The following is a 19,003-nucleotide window of genomic DNA, read 5'->3' on the forward strand; positions in this document are numbered from 1 at the left end:
CGCCGCCCCTCCCCCACCCCTGGGACCAACACTGTGGGCCCCTCCCCCACCCCGGCGGGACCAGATGGTCCCCCTGCCCTTTGTCCACCAGGCCAGATGGAGAGGAAGGGAGATTGGATTCCCCTTCCCACCCACACATACCCAGGTGCCAAGAAACTCAGCTGTGGGGGGAGGTGGAGGTCAGTGAGACCAGGCTGAGCCGATTATGGAGGAGGGGGAGGAATAGTTGCTCCCTCGAGGGCGGAGGGTGCCCAGGGGACTTGAGAACAGTTCATCTCCACCCCCACTAGTATCCCTTCCCCAGTAAAAGACTCAACGGAGCCCGTTCCTTGCGACCCTATCCCTAAAAGGAATTCCGGGGGTAGATTTGGGGTTATCACAGGATCGGGTGCACAGGGCCACACGGCTCTCACGCCCCTCCTCCAGCCTGTCCTACGCGGACGAGGGCCGGGCCGTGCAGCTGTGGGTGGCCAAGGAGAGCGGGTCTTGGTGGGCCCGAGCCCCAGCGGAGGATGGCGCGCAGCGAGCAGAGCCGGGAGCTAGGCGGGGCGCGGGGTCCCAGCCGGAGCTCGGAGGGACCCGGGCCGGGAGTGAGGCGGAGCCGGGGCTGGCGGGGCCAAGGCGGGGATGCGGGTGCAGGGGGCTCGGCAGAGGCGCCGGGCGGGCGGCCCGGGCCGGAAGGACTGGCCTGGCGGGAGCGGAGGGGCTCGGAGCCGGGCGCAGCGCGGGCGGTGCGGGGAAGGCCGTGGCTGGGGACCAGGCTTCAGGCCGGACGCCCCTACCCCCAAGCCGTGGGGCTCTGGGAGTGGCAGGGGAAGGGTCGCCCGAGCCCTCCAGGAAGCGGCCACCGCTCGGGGCGCACCGCGGCGCGCGGGGCGGGGCGGGCGGCTGCGGCACTGGGGCGGCTGGGGCGGGCCCGCGGCTCTGTAATCGGATCCGGGGAGGGGGCGGGGAGGGGCCGGGCCGGGCGGGCCGGGGGGTGGGGGGGGGGCGCGGAGCCGGGCTCCGGGCCGGCCGGGCTCCGCGCCTGTCAAACCCCTCATTGTTCGCAGCTGATGTCACTCGCAGTTGTGAGCGGCCGCCTCTCCCGGGGACAATGTGGGACTGAGCGGCCCAGCCGCCGTGCCGCCGCCGCCGCCGCCGCAGGACAGCCCCAGCGAGGTAGGGCGCGGGCCGGGCGGGGCACGGCGGGCCGCGAAGTTTGGGGGTTCTCCCGGGGGCAGGGAGCCCGCGCCCAGATCCCTCGGTTGGGGTCCCGGGTTTGTGAGACTGCGAGGAACACGTTCTCTGTCCCACACGGCTGAGGCCTGCACAGGTGGGGGGCGCTGGTCTGCCAGAGGCGCTCTTGGCACCAGGGAGGGGCTTCCTGGACCTTAGATCCCAGATTTGAGGCCCCCATCCCACTCGCTGTTTCTGTCCTTTGGGCCTGCTCCTCTCTCTGCCTCCTGTCTTGGGTTCTGGTTCTGCTCCATCTCTGCCCTCACTGCCACTCCCCTGTAGCTCCTGGCTGGGCACACACCCCTTCCCATCCTCCGCAGTCGTTGGGGGAGCCAGATACAGATCTCCAGGCCAGGGGTGTGTGGAGATGACAGCTGGGGGCTCAGAGTGGTCCCTCTTGCCCCATAACTCTTCAGCCTTTCAGCTCTGACCTAGCTTCTTGGCTGGGGTCCTGGGGGGTGGGGGCGGGAGGCTCTGCTACTCACTTCAGCCTGGCCCTCATGCCTGCCTGGCCAGGAGAGGGAGGTGCCCGCCTCCTCTCTCCCCATCCCTGGCCCGCCATCTTGAGACCTGTGGCACCTAGTGCCCCACCCGGCCCCAGCACCCAGGGGAGTGGTCTCCAAGGTGATGATGCACCCAGGGCCAGGTGCATTCCTTTCTCTCCACCAAGCCCAGGATGCTCATGTTCGTGCTGAACCAGCAGGACATGTGTCCCCAGGGGCTGGCCCTCCGCCACAAAGGCTCTTACAATCCATGAACTGCCTAGGAGCTGAGCTCCTGCCTTCCCTGTTCCGTGGGTCACCCTCATTGCCTCAGGACCAGTACCTGGGACCCTATTCTTTCCCCATCGGAAAAAATCCCCTGGCCTTCCCAGGTCCTGGAGCCCCCTCAACCTTCAGGGCACCCCCATCCCAGCCCCCACCCCCTAGCCTTCATCAGCATGCAGGCTCAGGCTGCCCAAACACAAGGGGATTGTTCTTCTTGCATGCTCAGGGTGGGGGGCTGGGAGCAGGCAGCCCACACACCCTGGCAGGCCCAGGCCACAAGGAGGCTGGCTTGCCCCACCCTGTGTCCCCAGACAGGCTGTCCACCCTCCCTACTCCCATCACTGCTGCCCCTCCAGCCTCCATCACCATTGCCCAGTGGCGCTGACATCTTGAGGAAAGAGCTCTGAGCTGCACAGTAGACCCCTGGGTTCTCCAGCTCTGCCAGTTGCCTCCCATGTAGCCTTATAAACATTTCCCTTCCTCTCTGGGCCTCGAGCCCCTCTTGTGATTGGTGAGACCTTTCCAGCTGTGACAGGCTGAGCCCAACTCAACTCTGTGAAACGCACCCCACCCCCCCAGCTCTTCTTCCAGTCCCCCTCTTCCGTGAGGAGACCCACTCTGCTCCCACCCTCTGAAAACCTAAAGCACAGCCCAAATCCCCCACCCCAGCAGCATAGCTAGGGAGCTCCTCGTCCTGGTAAAACGGCAGGAGTAGGGCTGGGGATGCTGAGAAAGGAACCAGGAATCCTGTCCAGGCAGGTCCTACCTCTGCCCATGTGGCTGGCCCCTCATGTCTGGGTCTTCTCACTCTACTCTCATTACTCCTCCGGGACCCTCAGCCCCATCTTTGGTTCCAAATGTCCCCAGGCCCCATGAACCTTAACTCTTCTCCCTGCACACTGACCCTGGTCTTGTCTCAAATATCCTCTTTCTGGAGCTCTGTGTATAGTGGAAAGACAGGCTCAGAAATGCCCAACGGGGACTTCTTTGAGTTGCAGCAACATCTTTGAGGGGCACAGAGGCCTGAGTGATCACATCTGACTTGGAAGCCTGGGGAGGGCTTCACAGAGGAGGTGGCATTTGAGAAGGATTTTGACAGAGTGGGGAGGATGGGCCTTTTGAGCTGAGGTAAGCCTGGACAAAGGCCCGAAGGGCTGGAGGTGCTAAGTGTGTTCTGCAGCCTGGCATGCGTGAAGGATGGGGTGGAGATGAGACAAGAGAGACAGGGGCTGGATCATGAAGGTCCTTGATGGCCTGTCCGTGGAGCTCAGGCTTTATTCTTTGGGCACTGGGCAGCCATGGGTGGCTGTTGAGCAGCAGAGTACAGTTTTCAGCATGGAGAATGGAAGCTAGAGGCCTTTCTCAATGTAGGTGAGAGAGTGAGGGGATGGGTACCATGAGGCTGTGGCCTTTCTCCTGGAGCCCAGCCTGGGCCCGGGCTTGACTTGGTTTCCCTTGGTTCCGAAGACTCCTGGGGGCTGCTTAATGATGCTGTATGGAAGCTGTAGTATTTCTGGCGCCTGCCAACTTGTCGGAGCTGCCTTTCCCTTCCTGGCACTTTGTCTATATGGCAGATCTGAATCAAGAAGCCAGAGGCTGGAACTTGTGGACCCCAGGATGCTCACCTGAGGCTCCCCACTCCCCTCCTCCTCTCCCAACTATAGATGATTGGCCACGCCGGGAGACTGGGAGGCCAAGAGGCTGGGCACGTGTGTCCAAGGATGCTGGGGCAGTTCTTATGAAGGCCTGGCTAGTTAGGAGAGTGAGCATCTCCAGAGAAGGGATTGGGCAGAAGAGTTAGGAGCCCTGGATGCAGACCTGCTCTGGCCCAGGGTCCACCCCCACCACACCCTGCCTCCCCGGATGCTCCGAGCCATTCCCCAGCATCACTGGGTGTGGCTAGCATGGCTGCTTTGGGAGTGGGAATAAGAGAAGGGGGCTGCTAGGTGGGGAGCTGGGGGTGCTGAGAGGATGTGGGGGGATGTGAGATGGAGAGTGAAGCCCAGGTGGGTCCACAGGCCCTAGCCGGTCCAGACATGCTGGCCAGCAGAATGGAGGGAATCCCCCAAGGGGCGGGCCAGTCTACTTGAATCGCCCGGCCCCAGGAGCCCTCCCCTCCCCCGGATTGTTCTTGCTCCAGAACAAAGGCAGGGTGGACACTTGATCCCTGCATGTGGGGTGAGCTGGCTAAGCCCCCAGCCCTTTGATTGGGCAGCTGTCATGGGAGAGAGACAGCTGGGGGGGAGGGGCAGGAAGGGGGCAGCCACCATCGCTTACACAGCTGTCACCCCCCCCCCACCCCGTCCAGCCTGAGTGGCTGAAAGCCAGGGACAGAAGGAGTGGGCACTGGGGCTGGGGAGGGGGCCTGGGAGTCAGGAGGGAATGCCCGAGGTCAGAGGCCTGGTGTGAGCTTGGTGTGTCCTGCCAGGGAGTCCTGCTGACCAGAGGGGGCTGGGCACCCTCGGAGGTGAGCTGGAGGTCACTGTGGCATGTTGTGTGGCTGCCACGTGGGTGGCCCGGCAAAGACCCAGGGCCCACCCGACTGGAGCAGCAAATGACTCCCTAGAGCCCCAGTGAGGGCAGGGGGAGCCAGTGATGCCTAATGGGGCCGCTTGTTCCTTGGGCCCTAGGAGAATAATTTGGAAGACATGGGTCAGAACCCCTTGTTCTTGCCTAAAGATGGGAAAGACCTTGAGAGTCTCTCAGAATAGGAAGGGCGCAGATAGACCAGCAACTCTCTCCCTAAACACAATACAGGTGGGTTTAGGTCAGGTGAGGACCTGGCCAAAGTTACCCACTGGACTTGGGGTGGTGGGTCTCTGCTGGAGACCCAGGCATCTTTTCATGGCAGAAGCTCTAGTTCTGGCCATGTTCCAGCCCTCCTGCCCCATTTTTCCTGGAGCCACAAGAGGTCATGTGGAGATGGTTTGGGGACAATGTCAGGTCTCCCACTGGTTACCATCCCAAGGGGGTCCTTGAACCCCAGAAAATTTTGGAACTTAAGACCAAGGCTCTGGACAAGTTGTCAGTCCTTTCCAAATAGGATCCCTGTCTACTAGCCAGGCAAAGGTCTCAGAGACGACTGAAGCACAATCCCCACTTTCAAAGGAGCCCGCCCTCCAGGAAGAGGACTAACAGATCCAGACAGGAGCAGCCTGAAAGGGGAGGCAGATGGGGCTTTGGATAGCCTCACACTAGCAATGCTAGTCCCACCGTGTCCCCCCTCTCTGTGACCTTGGGCAGGTTACTGATCCTCTCCAGGCATCAGGTTCTCCTTCTGTGCAGTGAATTCATCTGCTCAGCTAACTAGTATGTTAGCTGAGTTGCAGCTGAGCTCAGTATGTTCTGAGCACCTTCTCTGGCCTGGCTCTGAACTGAGCCCTGGGGACATAAGGAGAAGGCAGCAGCCTGGGCTCCTGCTCCAAGGGGCTCCTGGGCTTGGCTGTCCAGAGAGGCAGAAACCAAGCACGTCATCACAAGTGCTTTGATGGGGGAAGTGCAGGCAGCTGGGGGAATGTCTAGCAAGGGCAGCCAGCATGAGGCTGGCCAGGATGCTCGGAGATCACAGTCCCTGCATCCACTGCTCATCTCCACCCTCTGGAGTCCCTGTGGCAGAACTCAAATAGAAGGAGAAGCAGCTGCACCCAGGGGAGCAGGGTGTCACCTCCGTTGGACAGGTGAGGAAACAAAGACCTTATGCCATACGGTGGCTTGCTGGGGCTTCTGAGAGGGAGCCAGGCTGGGAGCCCCTTTCACCTTCCGTGCTCAAGCTCTGTCTAGCAAGGGGAGTTCAGAAGAGGGCGTTGGACAGAACTCCATGCCCTTTCCTGTTATGTCGGGATGGGGCAAGGGGCTGAGGAGGAAGGCGCCCAGAGACTTCTGGAGTGTTCCAAGCTCAACGCACTCATCCTTCACCCCCACACCCTCCTGGGCATGAGGAATTTGCAGTGTTAGGGCTTGGTCTTGGCCCAGACTTAGCACCAGTTGGTCCCACTCCCTGTTTTCCCCATAGGGTTCTGGTTCCCCAGTGAGCTCCCCATCAAGGCTGAGCCTTGGCAGGAGACAGACGCCTAAGGAGAGGGATTTCCAAGCAGGATTAAGGTTGAGGATTAAGTCGGGGCATGAAAAAGGGTCGGGTGGGGAGGGCTGGCCACTGAGCTAATCCCAGCAGCTAATCTCAGGCTCCACCTTCCTCCATCAGTTAATGGCCTTGACATCCCCGCAGCCCACCAAAACCTTTTCTTACCCATCACGCAGTCCCAGGGAGAAGTATTCCCTCCATTTTATGAGGGAGGAAATTGAGACTCAGAGCCCAAGTGACTTGTTTCTGGTACAGTAGAAAGTGTTCCAGGCTGGGAATGTGGCCAGCCTGGACACTTCTTACCTCCTGTTCCCAAGGCCATTTCCAGCACATAGGAGAGAGATTGAAACCAACGTGCAGAACTGCCAGTCCCCTGACACGCTTTGCCCCACCCACTGCAGCCCAGTGCTGAATGAACCCTGCCCAGAGGTGTCTGTAGTGAGCTTCTGCCCTAGTGACTTCTGGTAGGTGGGAGTGTGCCTCAATTCCCCCCTCAACCCCTGCCTCAAGCCTTTACCAGGCAGTGGCAAGACCTGACCACACCCGAGGCCTCCCTCCCTTCAAGGCTTCCCATGGCTGCTCCAGCTTCCTCCCCAGCTGCTCTTCTGTGCTCCATCCAGCGTCTGGCCGCTGGACGCAAGTGCCTCTCATATGGAGTAAGCTTTCAGCCTGAACTCCACCTTCAAGGCCCCCTCCACAGAGGTTACCTCTTCCAAGAGGTCAGGGAGGAGGCTTTCCTCTCTGGACTCCCATAGGCTTCCTAGTTAATTATTTCTTTTAGTGTCTCAGGGTAAGGGAAAGGCTAGGTACCTACCATGTATGTGCTTATTGTTTTAATTCTCATCACTCTTTGGAGATGGGAATTTGTATCCCCTTCTACAGATGGGGAAGCTGAGGCTCAGAGGGTTGAATGGGCTCCCCAGGCTTACACAGCTCGTGAGACACACATAAGCACCCCAGTCAGAGGGATGTATGGCGCTCAAGGTCCATGCAGTCTCTTTCCTCTGGGAGTTTGACTAGCCCAGCTCTGGGGTCCCCATGTAAGGGCAGGGGCAGGGTGAACTGGGCTCCTCTCGAGCCCCTCTTTGGCTGCCCCTACCAGAGCCGGCCAGGTCGCAGCGCAGACACACTCGCAGGTCACTGTGGCCCCAGCCTCGCCTGACAGAATGAGCGGCTCGGATGGGGGACTGGAAGAGGAGCCAGAGCTCAGCATCACCCTCACGTTGCGGATGCTGATGCATGGGAAGGTGAGCGGGAGGCGGAGGGCAAGGCGAGGCAAGGCTGGGCTGGGCTGGGTTTCACTGGGTATCCCAGTGGGGAGGGGCTGGGCCTGGGCACTGGCACCCATCTGACGACTCTTGTCTTGTCTGCAGGAAGTGGGCAGCATCATCGGGAAGGTAGGTGCCCAGCTCTGCTCTGTACAGCCCCCTCCAGCTGAGGCTTCAGCCCAGGGAAGGAGGCTGTGACCTCTAAGTTAAGAGTGATTGTCTGTTTTGTCTCCCACAGAAGGGCGAGACTGTAAAGCGAATCCGGGAGCAGGTGAGGATGGAGTTTGGGGGAGGAGCCCAGGGCACCTGATGTGGAGGGGAGATCCCTGCCCCATTTTCTCCCTGAACCGCTCCTTCTGGGCTGACCAGTGAGTGCCCCAGAGGGTGGCAGTTTTGAGCCTTGCCTCGGGCCTGGTGAGTGGGGCAGGCAGACAAGTTCCAGCAAGGGAGCAGGGAAGCTGCCCCGCTGCCCGGCGCTCATTCTGTATCTGCAGAGCAGTGCCCGGATCACCATCTCCGAGGGCTCCTGCCCCGAACGCATCACCACCATCACCGGGTCTACAGCGGCTGTCTTCCATGCAGTCTCCATGATTGCTTTCAAACTGGACGAGGTCCGTGGCTGGCTGGGGCAGGAGGCCAAGAGTGGTTCCCCAGGAGGAGCGCGACTCCGACTCCAGATGGTGGCTACGGGTGGGAGGGGAGGTCAAGCCCAGGGCAGTGTCCCCTTGAAGTGGGACTGGGGAAAGGGTACCCTCCTGACCCCTGGGCAGATGTGGCAGGGACAAGCATGGCCGACCCACCGTCTCCCTGTCCCAGGACCTTTGTGCTGCTCCTGCAAATGGTGGAAATGTCTCCAGGCCTCCAGTGACCCTGCGCCTTGTCATCCCTGCCAGTCAGTGTGGCTCACTGATTGGGAAGGCTGGCACCAAGATCAAGGAGATCCGAGAGGTGAGGGGCGAGGGATACCACCCACAGGGAATCCGGGGCAAGGGAGCAGTTTTGTAAGAGGGGTGTTGGGCTTATGGCGTCCTCCCCCCCCAGAGAGCTCTGAGCCTGGGCAGCCCTTTTCTGGGTTATGGGAGCAGCCAGAAGTGGCCCCTGTTCTCTGTTTGCAGACTACGGGTGCCCAGGTACAGGTGGCAGGGGACCTGCTCCCCAACTCCACAGAGCGAGCTGTTACGGTGTCTGGGGTGCCTGATGCCATCATCCTGTGTGTGCGCCAGATCTGCGCTGTTATCCTGGAGGTGCTGCCCTGGGGCAGGGAGAGGGGGGCAGGAGATGGGCCCTGGGTCTGCCTTGTCAGGCACCCCAAACCCTATGCCTGTGCTGCAGGTGGGGCAGGGCAGGGCTGCAGGGATGGATGATGAGCTCCAGGGATCATGTGCATTTCCCTGGGGGTCATGGTGGGGGCCTGAGGCTGCTGGGCAGTTGGGGAGGTTATCGGAGCCTGAGAGGGTCCTGACAGAGCATCCCTGTTTATGCTTTCCAGTCCCCACCCAAAGGAGCCACTATCCCCTACCATCCGAGCCTCTCCCTAGGTACTGTTCTTCTCTCTGCCAACCAGGTGAGGGGAACAACAGGAGCAGTGGGACACATTACTGGAGAAGGGGGATTGAGATGGAGGAGGGGATGGAAGAAGGAATTGGAGGTCCAGGGATGGGGGAAGGAGTGACTCTGGTTGAACTGCCCTAATGTCACAGTAACCCCCTTTTCACCCACTTTGTCCCCACAGGGCTTCTCTGTCCAGGGTCAGTATGGGGCTGTGACCCCAGCTGAGGTGAGTGACCCATAGCCCAAGGCACCCCTTCCCGAACCATGCCTCCTCTGACCTCCGACCCCTCTTTGGCACAGGTCACCAAGCTCCAGCAGCTCTCAAGCCATGCGGTCCCCTTTGCCACACCCAGCGTGGTGCCAGGTAAGCCACCCCTGCACAAGGAGGCAGGGGGAGGGTCCTAAGAGGGCAGCCCCCTCCCTTCCAGGGAGAGTGGAAATGGTGGGGTGGGAAAGGCCCAGAACCACACTCAGTCCCTCTTCTCCCCCTCAGGACTGGATCCCGGCACACAGACCAGTTCACAGGAGTTCTTGGTTCCCAACGACGTGAGCAGGGGATGGGATGGCTGGAGGGTGGGTAGGGGGCCTGGGGGTCTGGGCCTCACCCAGGGTTGAATTCTGCCTTCCCTCTAGTTGATTGGCTGTGTGATCGGGCGCCAGGGCAGCAAGATCAGTGAGATCCGGCAGATGTCAGGGGCACATATCAAGATCGGGAACCAAGCAGAGGGCGCTGGGGAGCGGCATGTCACCATCACTGGCTCTCCGGTCTCCATCGCCCTGGCCCAGTACCTCATCACTGCCTGGTGAGCGCAGACTGGGCGGCAGTGGGGGAGCAGGTCACGGTTCTCATGTGCCCAAGAAAGGCAGGGGTGGGGAGAGGAAGCCGGCTTCTTCTCTCTGTCTGGGCCCGACCTCTGCCTCTCCTAACCCTACTCCAATTCCCCATGGTCTTTGCCTAATTCACCCTCTGTTGCCCCATCTCCCCTCTGTATATCCACCTCTCATTCTCCATTGCTGTCTCTTTTCCCTGGGTTTCTGGCCACCCCATTTCTCCTTGCACCTCATGCTATATCTGCTTGTCCTTTCTTCCCTTCCTCTTCCACCTTTCCCATCTTTCCCTCAAACACATCCACCCCATGTGATTGTTCTCTGTTTTCCCCTCAAAAACATCCACCCCATGTGATTGTTCTCTGTTCACTACCTCTCTCTTGCCTTTCATCTAATCTCATGCCCATCTCTGCCCTCGTTGCCCCTCTCTCACTCCCACTTTCCCCTTTGTCTCCCCTCTATATCCCTCTCTCCAGTCTAGAGACGGCCAAGTCTACCTCCGGGGGGACGCCCGGCTCGGCCCCCGCAGACCTGCCTGCCCCCTTCTCGCCACCCCTGACGGCCCTGCCCACAGCTCCCCCTGGCCTGCTGGGCACACCCTATGCCATCTCCCTCTCCAACTTCATCGGCCTCAAGCCCGTGCCCTTCTTGGCTCTACCACCTGCTTCCCCAGGGCCACCGCCGGGCTTGGCGGCCTACACTGCCAAGATGGCAGCGGCTAATGGGAGCAAGAAGGCTGAGCGGCAGAAATTCTCCCCCTACTGAAGCCAGCTGAGGTACAGGCAGGGGCAGGCAGGACCACCAGCAGGGGGCTGCCTCCGCACCCTACCCACCCAAGGAGACTCCACCCTGGGATCCCAAACGCCGCTAACGCCCAGACGCATGGATGCACCCCCTATCTTGCCTCCGTCTATGGGAGTTCCTTCTCTCAGAGTGGGGGCAGTTTCTGGCCCAGGGGTCTGAGCTGCAGCAGCCCCAGGGCAGGGGGCCCTACCTCCTCACCTCTGTGCTTGGATACAGGGAGCAGCCAGGAGACTCCCTAGTGCCCCCACCATGGCGGGTGTCACTCACGCACTCCCCATCCCTTAGGGCTTCCTGGCCTCCTGCATCCTTGTGGGATCAGGGAGGAGGGCCCGGGGGGTAGCTGGGGCCAGGCTTCTCTCCCCACCACCTGCAGATTTCTTGCTGCTTCCACTGATACCCTTTTGACTGGAATGAACTGGCTGGGCTTGTCAGGGGGCACCCCAAAGAGGGGGCACTGCCAGGTAGCTGGGGGAGTGGCATGGGGCAGGGGCCCAGTTCTCAGCAGCAGACACTCTGTACAGTTTTTTCAATCCCTGTTTTTTGAATAAATATTCTCAGTGACCAGGAAGTTGTGAAATACTGGTGTTGTGGGCAGCAAAACTTCCAGAAAATGGGTGCAGCTGAGGTCCTGGAGGACCCCCATGTGTGAATCCACCAACCTCAGTTAGGCCTCAGCCCCTTCCACACGCCAGTTCTGGGGCTTCAGGACCCTTTGGGGATGAAGTCATCCAGCCTCCTACTTCTAACACCAAACTGGTCCAGTTGTCTTCTGGGCATTTTAGAAGCAGATGGAGGAGTTTCAGTAGCTTTGTCCAGACTCTTCTTGGTGCAGATGTCAGGGAAGTCCTTCTGAGTGTCTCTCCAGTGGTTCTTCCTGCTGTGGCTGTAACCCAGATACTGCCCTGCTTGGCGGATCACTTTGGTTGTGAGCCCTCAGGGCCCTCTTCTCTGTGACACCTGCCCACCTTGGCCTGGGGACCACCTGTGAGTTTCACAAACCACCTATGCTGGAGGGGCCCTTAGAGATGCTGCAGGGTGCATATGGGAAAGCTGAGGCCTAAGGAAGGGTCGGCCTGTGCACAGTGCTATGCAGTGTTGGGCCCAGACCCCAGGATTCCTGGCTTTCAGAAGTCCGTGGGCCTCACCAGGCTGCAGACACCCTTTCTCCTCCTGTTCCAGAGCCAGATGTCCAGCAGGGCACCTGCTGTGACCTGTGCAGGGGCTGGATGAGCCCCCAGGGAAACCACCCTCCTTTCTCCTGCTCAGGAGAGAGAACTCTCAGGTGGCGCCTGGTATGCTGGAGCTCCGCCCTCCTGCCAACTCGGGGGTCTGTTCTGGAGCCTCAGAAGGGCCTACGGCAGGGCCCTCTGGGGGTCTCTGGAGGCATTGCAAGAGTGCCCGCGGGTGCCAGGCTTGCGGAGTGCAGGCCCGCAGAGGTCCAGGCAGTGCACGGCGAGAGAGGCGACCCAGTGCCAAGCGCACGGGGCGCTGCAGCAGCCCATACAGGAAGGGGTGAGCCGCGAAGGCCGAGTAGGCGACCCAAGTGACAGCCGCCTCGGCTTCCGCGGCCCGCGCTGCGGGCGCCAGGCACGCGCAGCCATAAGGCAGCCAGCAGGCTGCAAATTGGCCCACGGCCAGCGCTGGGGCCAGGGCCGCCTTGCCCCCGGGTAGGCGAGGCCGGAGGGGCGGCAAGATGGAAAGGCGGCTATCCAGAGAGTCCGAGCGGAGTCGGGACCCGCGCGCCGGCCGTGGGGGCCTCAGGGCAGCGCGACGCGCCACCACGAAGATGCCGCCGTAGGCGCCGAGCAGCAGGAGGGCGGGCAGCGCGAAGGCCAGCAGGGCCCAGAGCGGCCGGAAGGGCCCGAGGCCCCCAGCCAGGACTGAGCAGCGAGCAGGGGCAGGGGGCGGTGCGGGCGGCGGGCCGAGCAAGGAGAGCGCGCCCAACAGTCCAGCCGCGGCCCACACAGCGGTGAGCACGAGCACAGGCGGCGGCCGCGAGCCTGGCCGCAGCGGGTGCACGATGAGGCGGTAGCGTGCCAGGCCAAGTGCGGCCACCCCGAGCGTGCAGGCCGGCAGCAGAGCGGCGGAGAGGAAGCGAGCGGCGCGGCATGGCGCGGGGCCCAGGCGCACGCGGCCCAGCCCGGGCGGCGGTGCGGCCAGCAGGCCCAGCGGCATGATGGAGGCGGCCGCCAGCAGGTCCACGACGCACAGGTGCGCCAGGTAGAGCGCGTCGCGCAGTCCCGGCGTGCGCAGCACCACGACCAGCAGCGCGCCGTTGCCCAGCAGTGCCCCCACCTCCACGACAGCTGCCAGGATCAACCCCACCGAGCCTGCGACTTCTGAGGCGTTCAGCCCTGTGGAGTTGGCCATTTGGGCTCTCAGGCTTCACCCTGCGCTGGGATGTAGATGGCAGAATGGAGCCTACAGCAGCAAGATTTCCATCACCTGTCCCCTGCTCCTCTTGTCTGTTGCTCCTCCGGCCCCTCACTTCATTGGCTGCCCAGGAGGTGGCTCCGACGCCCAGGCTGCCATCCTCTTGGGGGCTTGGCCAGGCCCATGGAGGGGTGCAAGGATGAGTCTGCTCTCTTTCTCCCCTGCCCCAGCCCAGCTCCAGCAACTCAGCCCCTGTCGGAGATGGTACTGGCTGTCACTCTGATGTTGCCACACAGGGCTGGCAAGGGAGGGGCAGGGCCTGGCGCCAGCCCCCTGGGTCCTAGCAGCTGCCAGCTGAAGGCTGGAGGCTCTGCTGTGGAAGTGCTTGGGGGTGCCTCTAGGGTGGAGGGGTGGAGGACAGAGCAGGCACAGACTTGGAGCCTAGACTTGAGAGGGTTAGTGTGTGGGCTTTGGAGTCAGCCAGAGCCTGCTCTACCTTTCTCAGTGGTGAGAAGTGGCCCCCCCATCTCCTGTCCTCCCCCATCCTCATCAGTGGGAGTAATCACAGCATTTAGCTCTCATATTAAAGGGAAACTGAGGTACCAGGGAGACAAAAGCTGAAGCAGGAGGACCCTTAGGCATGCCCTGGCCCCCCAAGAGGGCTAGTACTCTCAGAAAGAAAGGAGGCTGGAAAAGTGAGAAAAAAGCATAGGACATGGCACATAGTAGGTGCTCAGCTAATATTAACTTCACACAGAATAGGTGCTCCATGATAGTGTGTGAGATGAGTGAGGGGAGGCCTTAGCAGGCAGATGCTGTTTGGTTTTTTGTTGCTGTTGTTTGCTTTTGGTTTTGCTGCTAGCAAACAGGTCCCTTTTTGGTAAGAGCACCCTAAATTTTCTTTTCTTTCCTTTTTTTTTTTTTTTTTTTTTTTGAGACAGGGTCTCTGTTGCCCAGGCTGGAGTGCAGTGGCGAAATCTTGGCTCACTGTAATCTCTGCCTCCCAGGCTCAAACAATCCTCCCACCTCAGCCTCCTGAGTAGCTGGAACTACAGGCATGAGCCACCACACCTGGCTAAACACCCTGAATTTTCTTTAGGAAACCACCCCTCCCCAATTCTCAGGACAGGAAGTTTGGGTGAACAAGATCCCCACCCTCTATTTTCCTGATTAGGCACAAAACCCAGTCCTGACTAATCAGTGAATGTCAGGGTTCCCCACCCCAATGTGGTTGGCTCACGGAAAGCCATGTAACTCCAGTGGGGCATATGCCCCCAGGTGAAGTCACCCAGTTTCATGGGCAAAACCCTATCTATAGTCTGATAGCTTGCATTGGTATCTGAAGCCTCTTCCTCTTTTCACGGGTATCCAGTTGCCTTTTCAACATTTCCCCACCAGGACTTTCACTAATGGGCATCTCAAACTTCCTATGTCCAAAACAGAACCGTGACTCTTGACCCCTCCCCAACAACCTGCTCCTCCCAGAATCTTCTCCATCTTAGTGTCCATCTCAGGATGCCTCCCTCTCCCCGCACACCCTATATCCAGTCCGCTGAGGTCTCTGGAATCCAGCTATTTCTCACCATCACCATCAAGCTGGTCCCAGCCATCACCACCTCTCACCTGGACCATTTCAGCATCCTTCTAACTGGTCTCCCGGCCTCAGCTCCTGCACCTTGTGCTGGCCATCTGCCTGTTTGCCCTCAGATTCATTCCCTTCTTCCCCAGTGCTATACTGCCTTCCTGGGAACTGTGTTTCCCAGGCTCCTTTGTCAACTGACTTTGGGTATGTTCAGCCAATGAAAGTTACCAGCACAAGACTGGCAGATGGGAGGAGGGAAGAAGCCAGGTTGTATTTCCCTTTGAAGCTTAGCCAGGGGCTCCCTTCAGGTGGCCCCCTCTGTGGTTCTGGCTCCTGCAGGGTGATCCTAGCCTCTGGGCATCAGAGCACCATTCACTTCCTTTATCTCTCCAGTCTTAGAGTGGTAGTGACTTCCGGCTGTTGCTCATCTTTGGATTGCCTCATCATCCCCCATTTGGTCATTCAATTCTTTCCCTGTATCAAATTTCCCTTGTCTGAAATACCTAGGGTAATTTCTGTTTTGCTGACTGGTTGTTAACTGACGTATACTCTACAGTCCACTCTCTACACAGTGGCTGAAGTGGATCCCTCTAAAAACAAAGCAGATGGGGGCATGACCCAGCTCTCATCCCTCCAAGAGCTTCCCGTCGTCAGAATAGATCAGAATAGAATCTCAGCTCCTCTGGAACTAAAAAATAAAGGCAGATAAAAGGGAGCTAGGCCCTTTTATCTGCCTTTTCCGCCCCTTTCTGAGCTCACCCTCCTCTTTGCCCACAGTATTTCTAGCCACAGCAGTCTGCTTGCTGTTCCTTCCACCTGTCAAGCCAGTTTCTTTGCATTTGCTGTTTCCATTGCAAGAACACCCTTGCTGCAGATCTGTCCATGGCTTGCTCCCTCACATGATTCAGGTCTCTGCTCGAGAGGGATCTTCAGTGACCATCTTTTTTTTTTTTGAGACGGAGCCTCGCTCTGTCTCCCAGGCTGGAGTGCAGTGGCACATCTCGGCTCACTGCAAGCTCCGCCTCCCAGGTTCACGCCACTCTCCTGCCTCAGCCTCCCGCATAGCTGGGACTACAGGCACCCACTACCACGCCCAGCTAATTTTTTGTATTTTTTTAGTAGAAACTGGGTTTCACTGTGTTAGCCAGGATGGTCTCGATCTCCTGACCTCATGATCCACCCACCTCAGCCTCCCAAAGTGCTGGGATTACAGGCGTGAGCCACCGTGCTGGCCTTCTTTGTTTTTTTTTTTTTTTTTTGAGATGGGGTCTCGCTCTGTCGCCCAGGCTGGAGTGCAGTGGCACGATCTCAGCTCACTGCAAGCTCCACCTCTCGGGTTCACGCCACTCTCCTGCCTCAGCGTCCTGAGTAGTTGGCACTACAGGCGCCCGCCACCACGCTCAGCTAATTTTTTTCTTTTTTGTATTTTTAGTAGAGACGGGGTTTCATCGTGTTAGCCAGGATGGTCTCGATCTCCTGACGTCGTGATCTGCCCGCCTCGGCCTCCCAAAGTGCTGGGATTACAGGTGTGAGCCACTGCGCCCAGCTTGCGACCATCTTTTCTAAAATTGTTCCACCTTCCCATCACTCAAATCCTTTTATGCTGCTTTATTTTTCTTCCTGGCACTTTCCCGACCTGCTATGGTATTTCATATTTATGCATACATTTGCTTAGAGCCTGCTTTACTAGAATGTAAGCTCCATGACAGCAGGGACCTCATCTGAGCCTCACTTGTGCCTGTGGCCCTAGCACCCCTCACAGACACATGGTCAGCATCGCTGCAGATCTAGATGGTGAAGACAGGACATGGACCTCCTGGTTTAACTAATTTTGTGCTGGAATTCAAAGGGCTCCAGTGCAGTTCTCCATTATTCAGATGAGAAAAGTAGAGTGGAGAAATGGATCCCAGGTCACACAGCTGAGTTTTGCTTCCTAGAGCTCTGTCCACACAGCTGTCCCTTCCTGTCCTTGGCTACAACTTGAACTTGGGCATTTGCCTCTAGGCGGTGAAGCTGGATTTTTGAAGTTTTTGTCCTTACCCAGGCAGCCCTGTAGGCCCAGGGCAGCCCCTGAGTTACCAGGGCCTGGAGAGAGCTTGGTGGGGCCAAGTGGGAACAGCAAATGAGAAAATAGGGAATGCGATAAGGAGGGGTGGGGATTGTGGTGGGTTGCAGAGTTCATGCTCCCTTCAACATCATTAATATAAATAAAAAATTAAAACACTTCCTTAGCATGTGTATGTGTGTATGTGTATTGCAAAATTTGCAAAAAACAAAACAAAATTAAAAAAAAAACACAGGAAGGATATGCCAGAAACTAATGAAACTGGCTCCCTCCAGCAGGTGAGTAGGAATGGAGTGAGGGGGATAGAAGGACTCTTCTGAGCACGGCTTGCAGAGAGTGGACGTTTTGGAACTATGTTAATGTTCTACGTACTGAAAACAATAAAGTAACAAAGAAGAATGTAGACAGAAATGACTGAGCCTACCTGTATTCCAGACGAATAACATAACCACATTGAAGAGAAAGAGCCAATCCAAGGAACATCTGAACCTGTATTCAAACTGTTACTTTGACCATGGGCCCTCAGTCTAACAACAACAACAAAAAATACTGAGTAAGATCAGATACATCTTGAGCTCTATTTAGAATGTTTGTTTTTCACAGGGTATGGGTATGGCAATTCTGAAACTCCTTTTTGTGTAGGATTGAGCAAATACGTAGATGTATTGATGTTGATAGAAACCCAGGTTCTTACTGTTTGAGAATCGAGGAAATAGGGAATTGGGGAAGAATGGAAGAACTCTGTGGTGTTTGATTGGAACTGGAGAAATAGATACAGAGAGATGTGTTTGTTATTTATTCACACATACATATTCCCTCCCCCCCCCCTTTTTTTTTCCTTTTTTATTTTTTTAGAGACAGGGTCTCAGTCTGTCATCCAGGCTGGAATGTAGTGTTGCAATCATAACTCACTGCAGCCTTGAACTCTTGGGCTCAAGAGATCCTCCGGCTTTGGCCTCCCAAAGTGCTGGGATTACAGGTGAGAGCCCCTGCGCCCAGCCACATATACACATTCCTTAGCTCTCTTTGCTGAAAGGACTTAAAAGCAATGACACCTCAGTACCAAGGAGCACACCTATTGCCCAGATCTTGGATTCTAAACATTTCCTGCTCCAGGGAACCAGCGCTCCTTGGAGAAATGGCTGATTCCCGGTTCGTACGAGATGAACCTGGAACATCTTGTGATGCCAGAGAGAAAGGATGTGCTCAAAAAATGATCGGGACACAGAAGGGACTTTCTGCTGGCCAAATCTGGGACAATTTGAGGATCAAAATAACTAATGACAGTAATGGATTATAACTCACTGAATAGAATAAAAATCCATGAGTCTACACTGATAATAAAGACAAACTAATACAGATAAAAGAAATGATGGAGTTAGATAACTACCATTTGCAACCATCTTAGCAAAAATTGATTCAGGTAGTTGATTTCAGTTAAGTTATCATCGACGGATAAAGCTAGTGAGTGAAAGGTGATGAGGAAAGGGACATTTACACCCAATAATATTTCCCCACAGATTATTGATTAATTACAAAGGGGAGAAATGGTAGCTTCACCGTGGAGAAACATGGTGGACATCACCTTAATGGATGATTAAAGTTAATTAACATCACCAAGAATGGGCCATGCCGCTACAGATGGAATTCCCTAAGGGCATATCATTTATGTCACGTTCCTGCCCATGCAATACCTAAATCTAATCATGACAAAGCATCAGAGAAACCTAAACCGAGAGACATTCTATAAAACAACTAGCCTGTATTCTCAAGAGTGTCAAGAATGTCAAAGTTATAAAAGAAAAAAAGGCTGAGGAGTGTTTTCAGATTAAAGGAGACTAAAGAGACACAACAACTAAATGCAATGTGCAACCCTAGCCTGGATGTTGGCCTGCTCCAGCAATGGCACCTCTTGTCTGTGGTGATCACTGGCATTCCTGCCTGAACAGCCTCCTTTCATGATTGCAGAACTGTGCCCCTCTGACATATGCTCAACTTGTTTGTAACATTTAGATTAAGACACAAAGGAGGCTGGGTGCAGTGGCTCACGCCTGTAATCCCAGCACTTTGGGAGGCAGAGGCAGGAGGATCACCTGAGCCCTGGAATTTGAGACCAAACTGGGCAACATGGCAAAACTCCGTCTCTACAAAAAAAACACAAAAATTAGCCAGGTGTGGTGCCATGTACCTGTAGTCCCAGCTACTCTGGAGGCTGATGTGGGAGGATCACCTGAGCCTGGGAAGGCTGAGGCTGCAGTGAGCAGTGGTTGCACCCCTCCACTCTAGCCTGGGTGACAGGGTGAGACCCTGCCTCAAAAAAAAAGAAAGACACAAAGGGATGTTTGGTGCCAAGACATGAGGAATGCTTGATTCACCTGGCAATGTCTGGGATAAAGGACAGAATCACCAGGTGGGTCCCCAGGTGACAAATAGTTCTGAGTAGAGAGTGGGGGTCCCCCTTGAAGG

At 57.3% G+C, this 19,003-nt stretch overlaps 2 protein-coding genes across 5 annotated transcripts; one reads left to right on the forward strand and one right to left on the reverse strand.

The window, feature by feature from the left end:
• The first annotated feature begins 1,032 nt into the window (after positions 1-1,032).
• On the forward strand, positions 1,033-11,085 carry PCBP4 (poly(rC) binding protein 4). 4 transcript variants are annotated; one of them, XM_063646269.1, is made up of 14 exons: positions 1,033-1,161; positions 6,384-6,530; positions 7,169-7,313; positions 7,440-7,463; positions 7,573-7,605; positions 7,829-7,945; positions 8,151-8,282; positions 8,450-8,578; positions 8,824-8,898; positions 9,067-9,111; positions 9,186-9,249; positions 9,379-9,431; positions 9,519-9,688; positions 10,190-11,085. In XM_063646269.1, the coding sequence occupies exons 3-14, from the start codon at positions 7,233-7,235 to the stop codon at positions 10,476-10,478; spliced, it is 1,212 nt and encodes a 403-aa protein (XP_063502339.1). In that variant the 5' UTR covers positions 1,033-1,161; positions 6,384-6,530; positions 7,169-7,232; the 3' UTR covers positions 10,479-11,085. The 4 variants fall into 4 exon arrangements, with proteins under 4 accessions (XP_063502339.1, XP_055131091.1, XP_063502352.1 ...); XM_055275126.2 differs by lacking the exon at positions 6,384-6,530 and adding an exon at positions 5,589-5,662 and having other exon boundaries at positions 1,082-1,161; XM_055275116.2 differs by lacking the exon at positions 6,384-6,530 and having other exon boundaries at positions 1,057-1,161.
• Positions 11,034-15,213, reverse strand: GPR62 (G protein-coupled receptor 62). Its single transcript, XM_055275142.2, has one exon. It carries the CDS (start codon positions 12,885-12,887, stop codon positions 11,796-11,798), a length of 1,092 nt encoding a protein of 363 aa, XP_055131117.2. The 5' UTR covers positions 12,888-15,213; the 3' UTR covers positions 11,034-11,795.
• Positions 15,214-19,003: the final 3,790 nt, after the last annotated feature.

Source organism: Symphalangus syndactylus, chromosome 1 (genome assembly GCF_028878055.3).
Source record: "Symphalangus syndactylus isolate Jambi chromosome 1, NHGRI_mSymSyn1-v2.1_pri, whole genome shotgun sequence".
NCBI classification, from domain to species: domain Eukaryota; kingdom Metazoa; phylum Chordata; class Mammalia; order Primates; family Hylobatidae; genus Symphalangus; species Symphalangus syndactylus.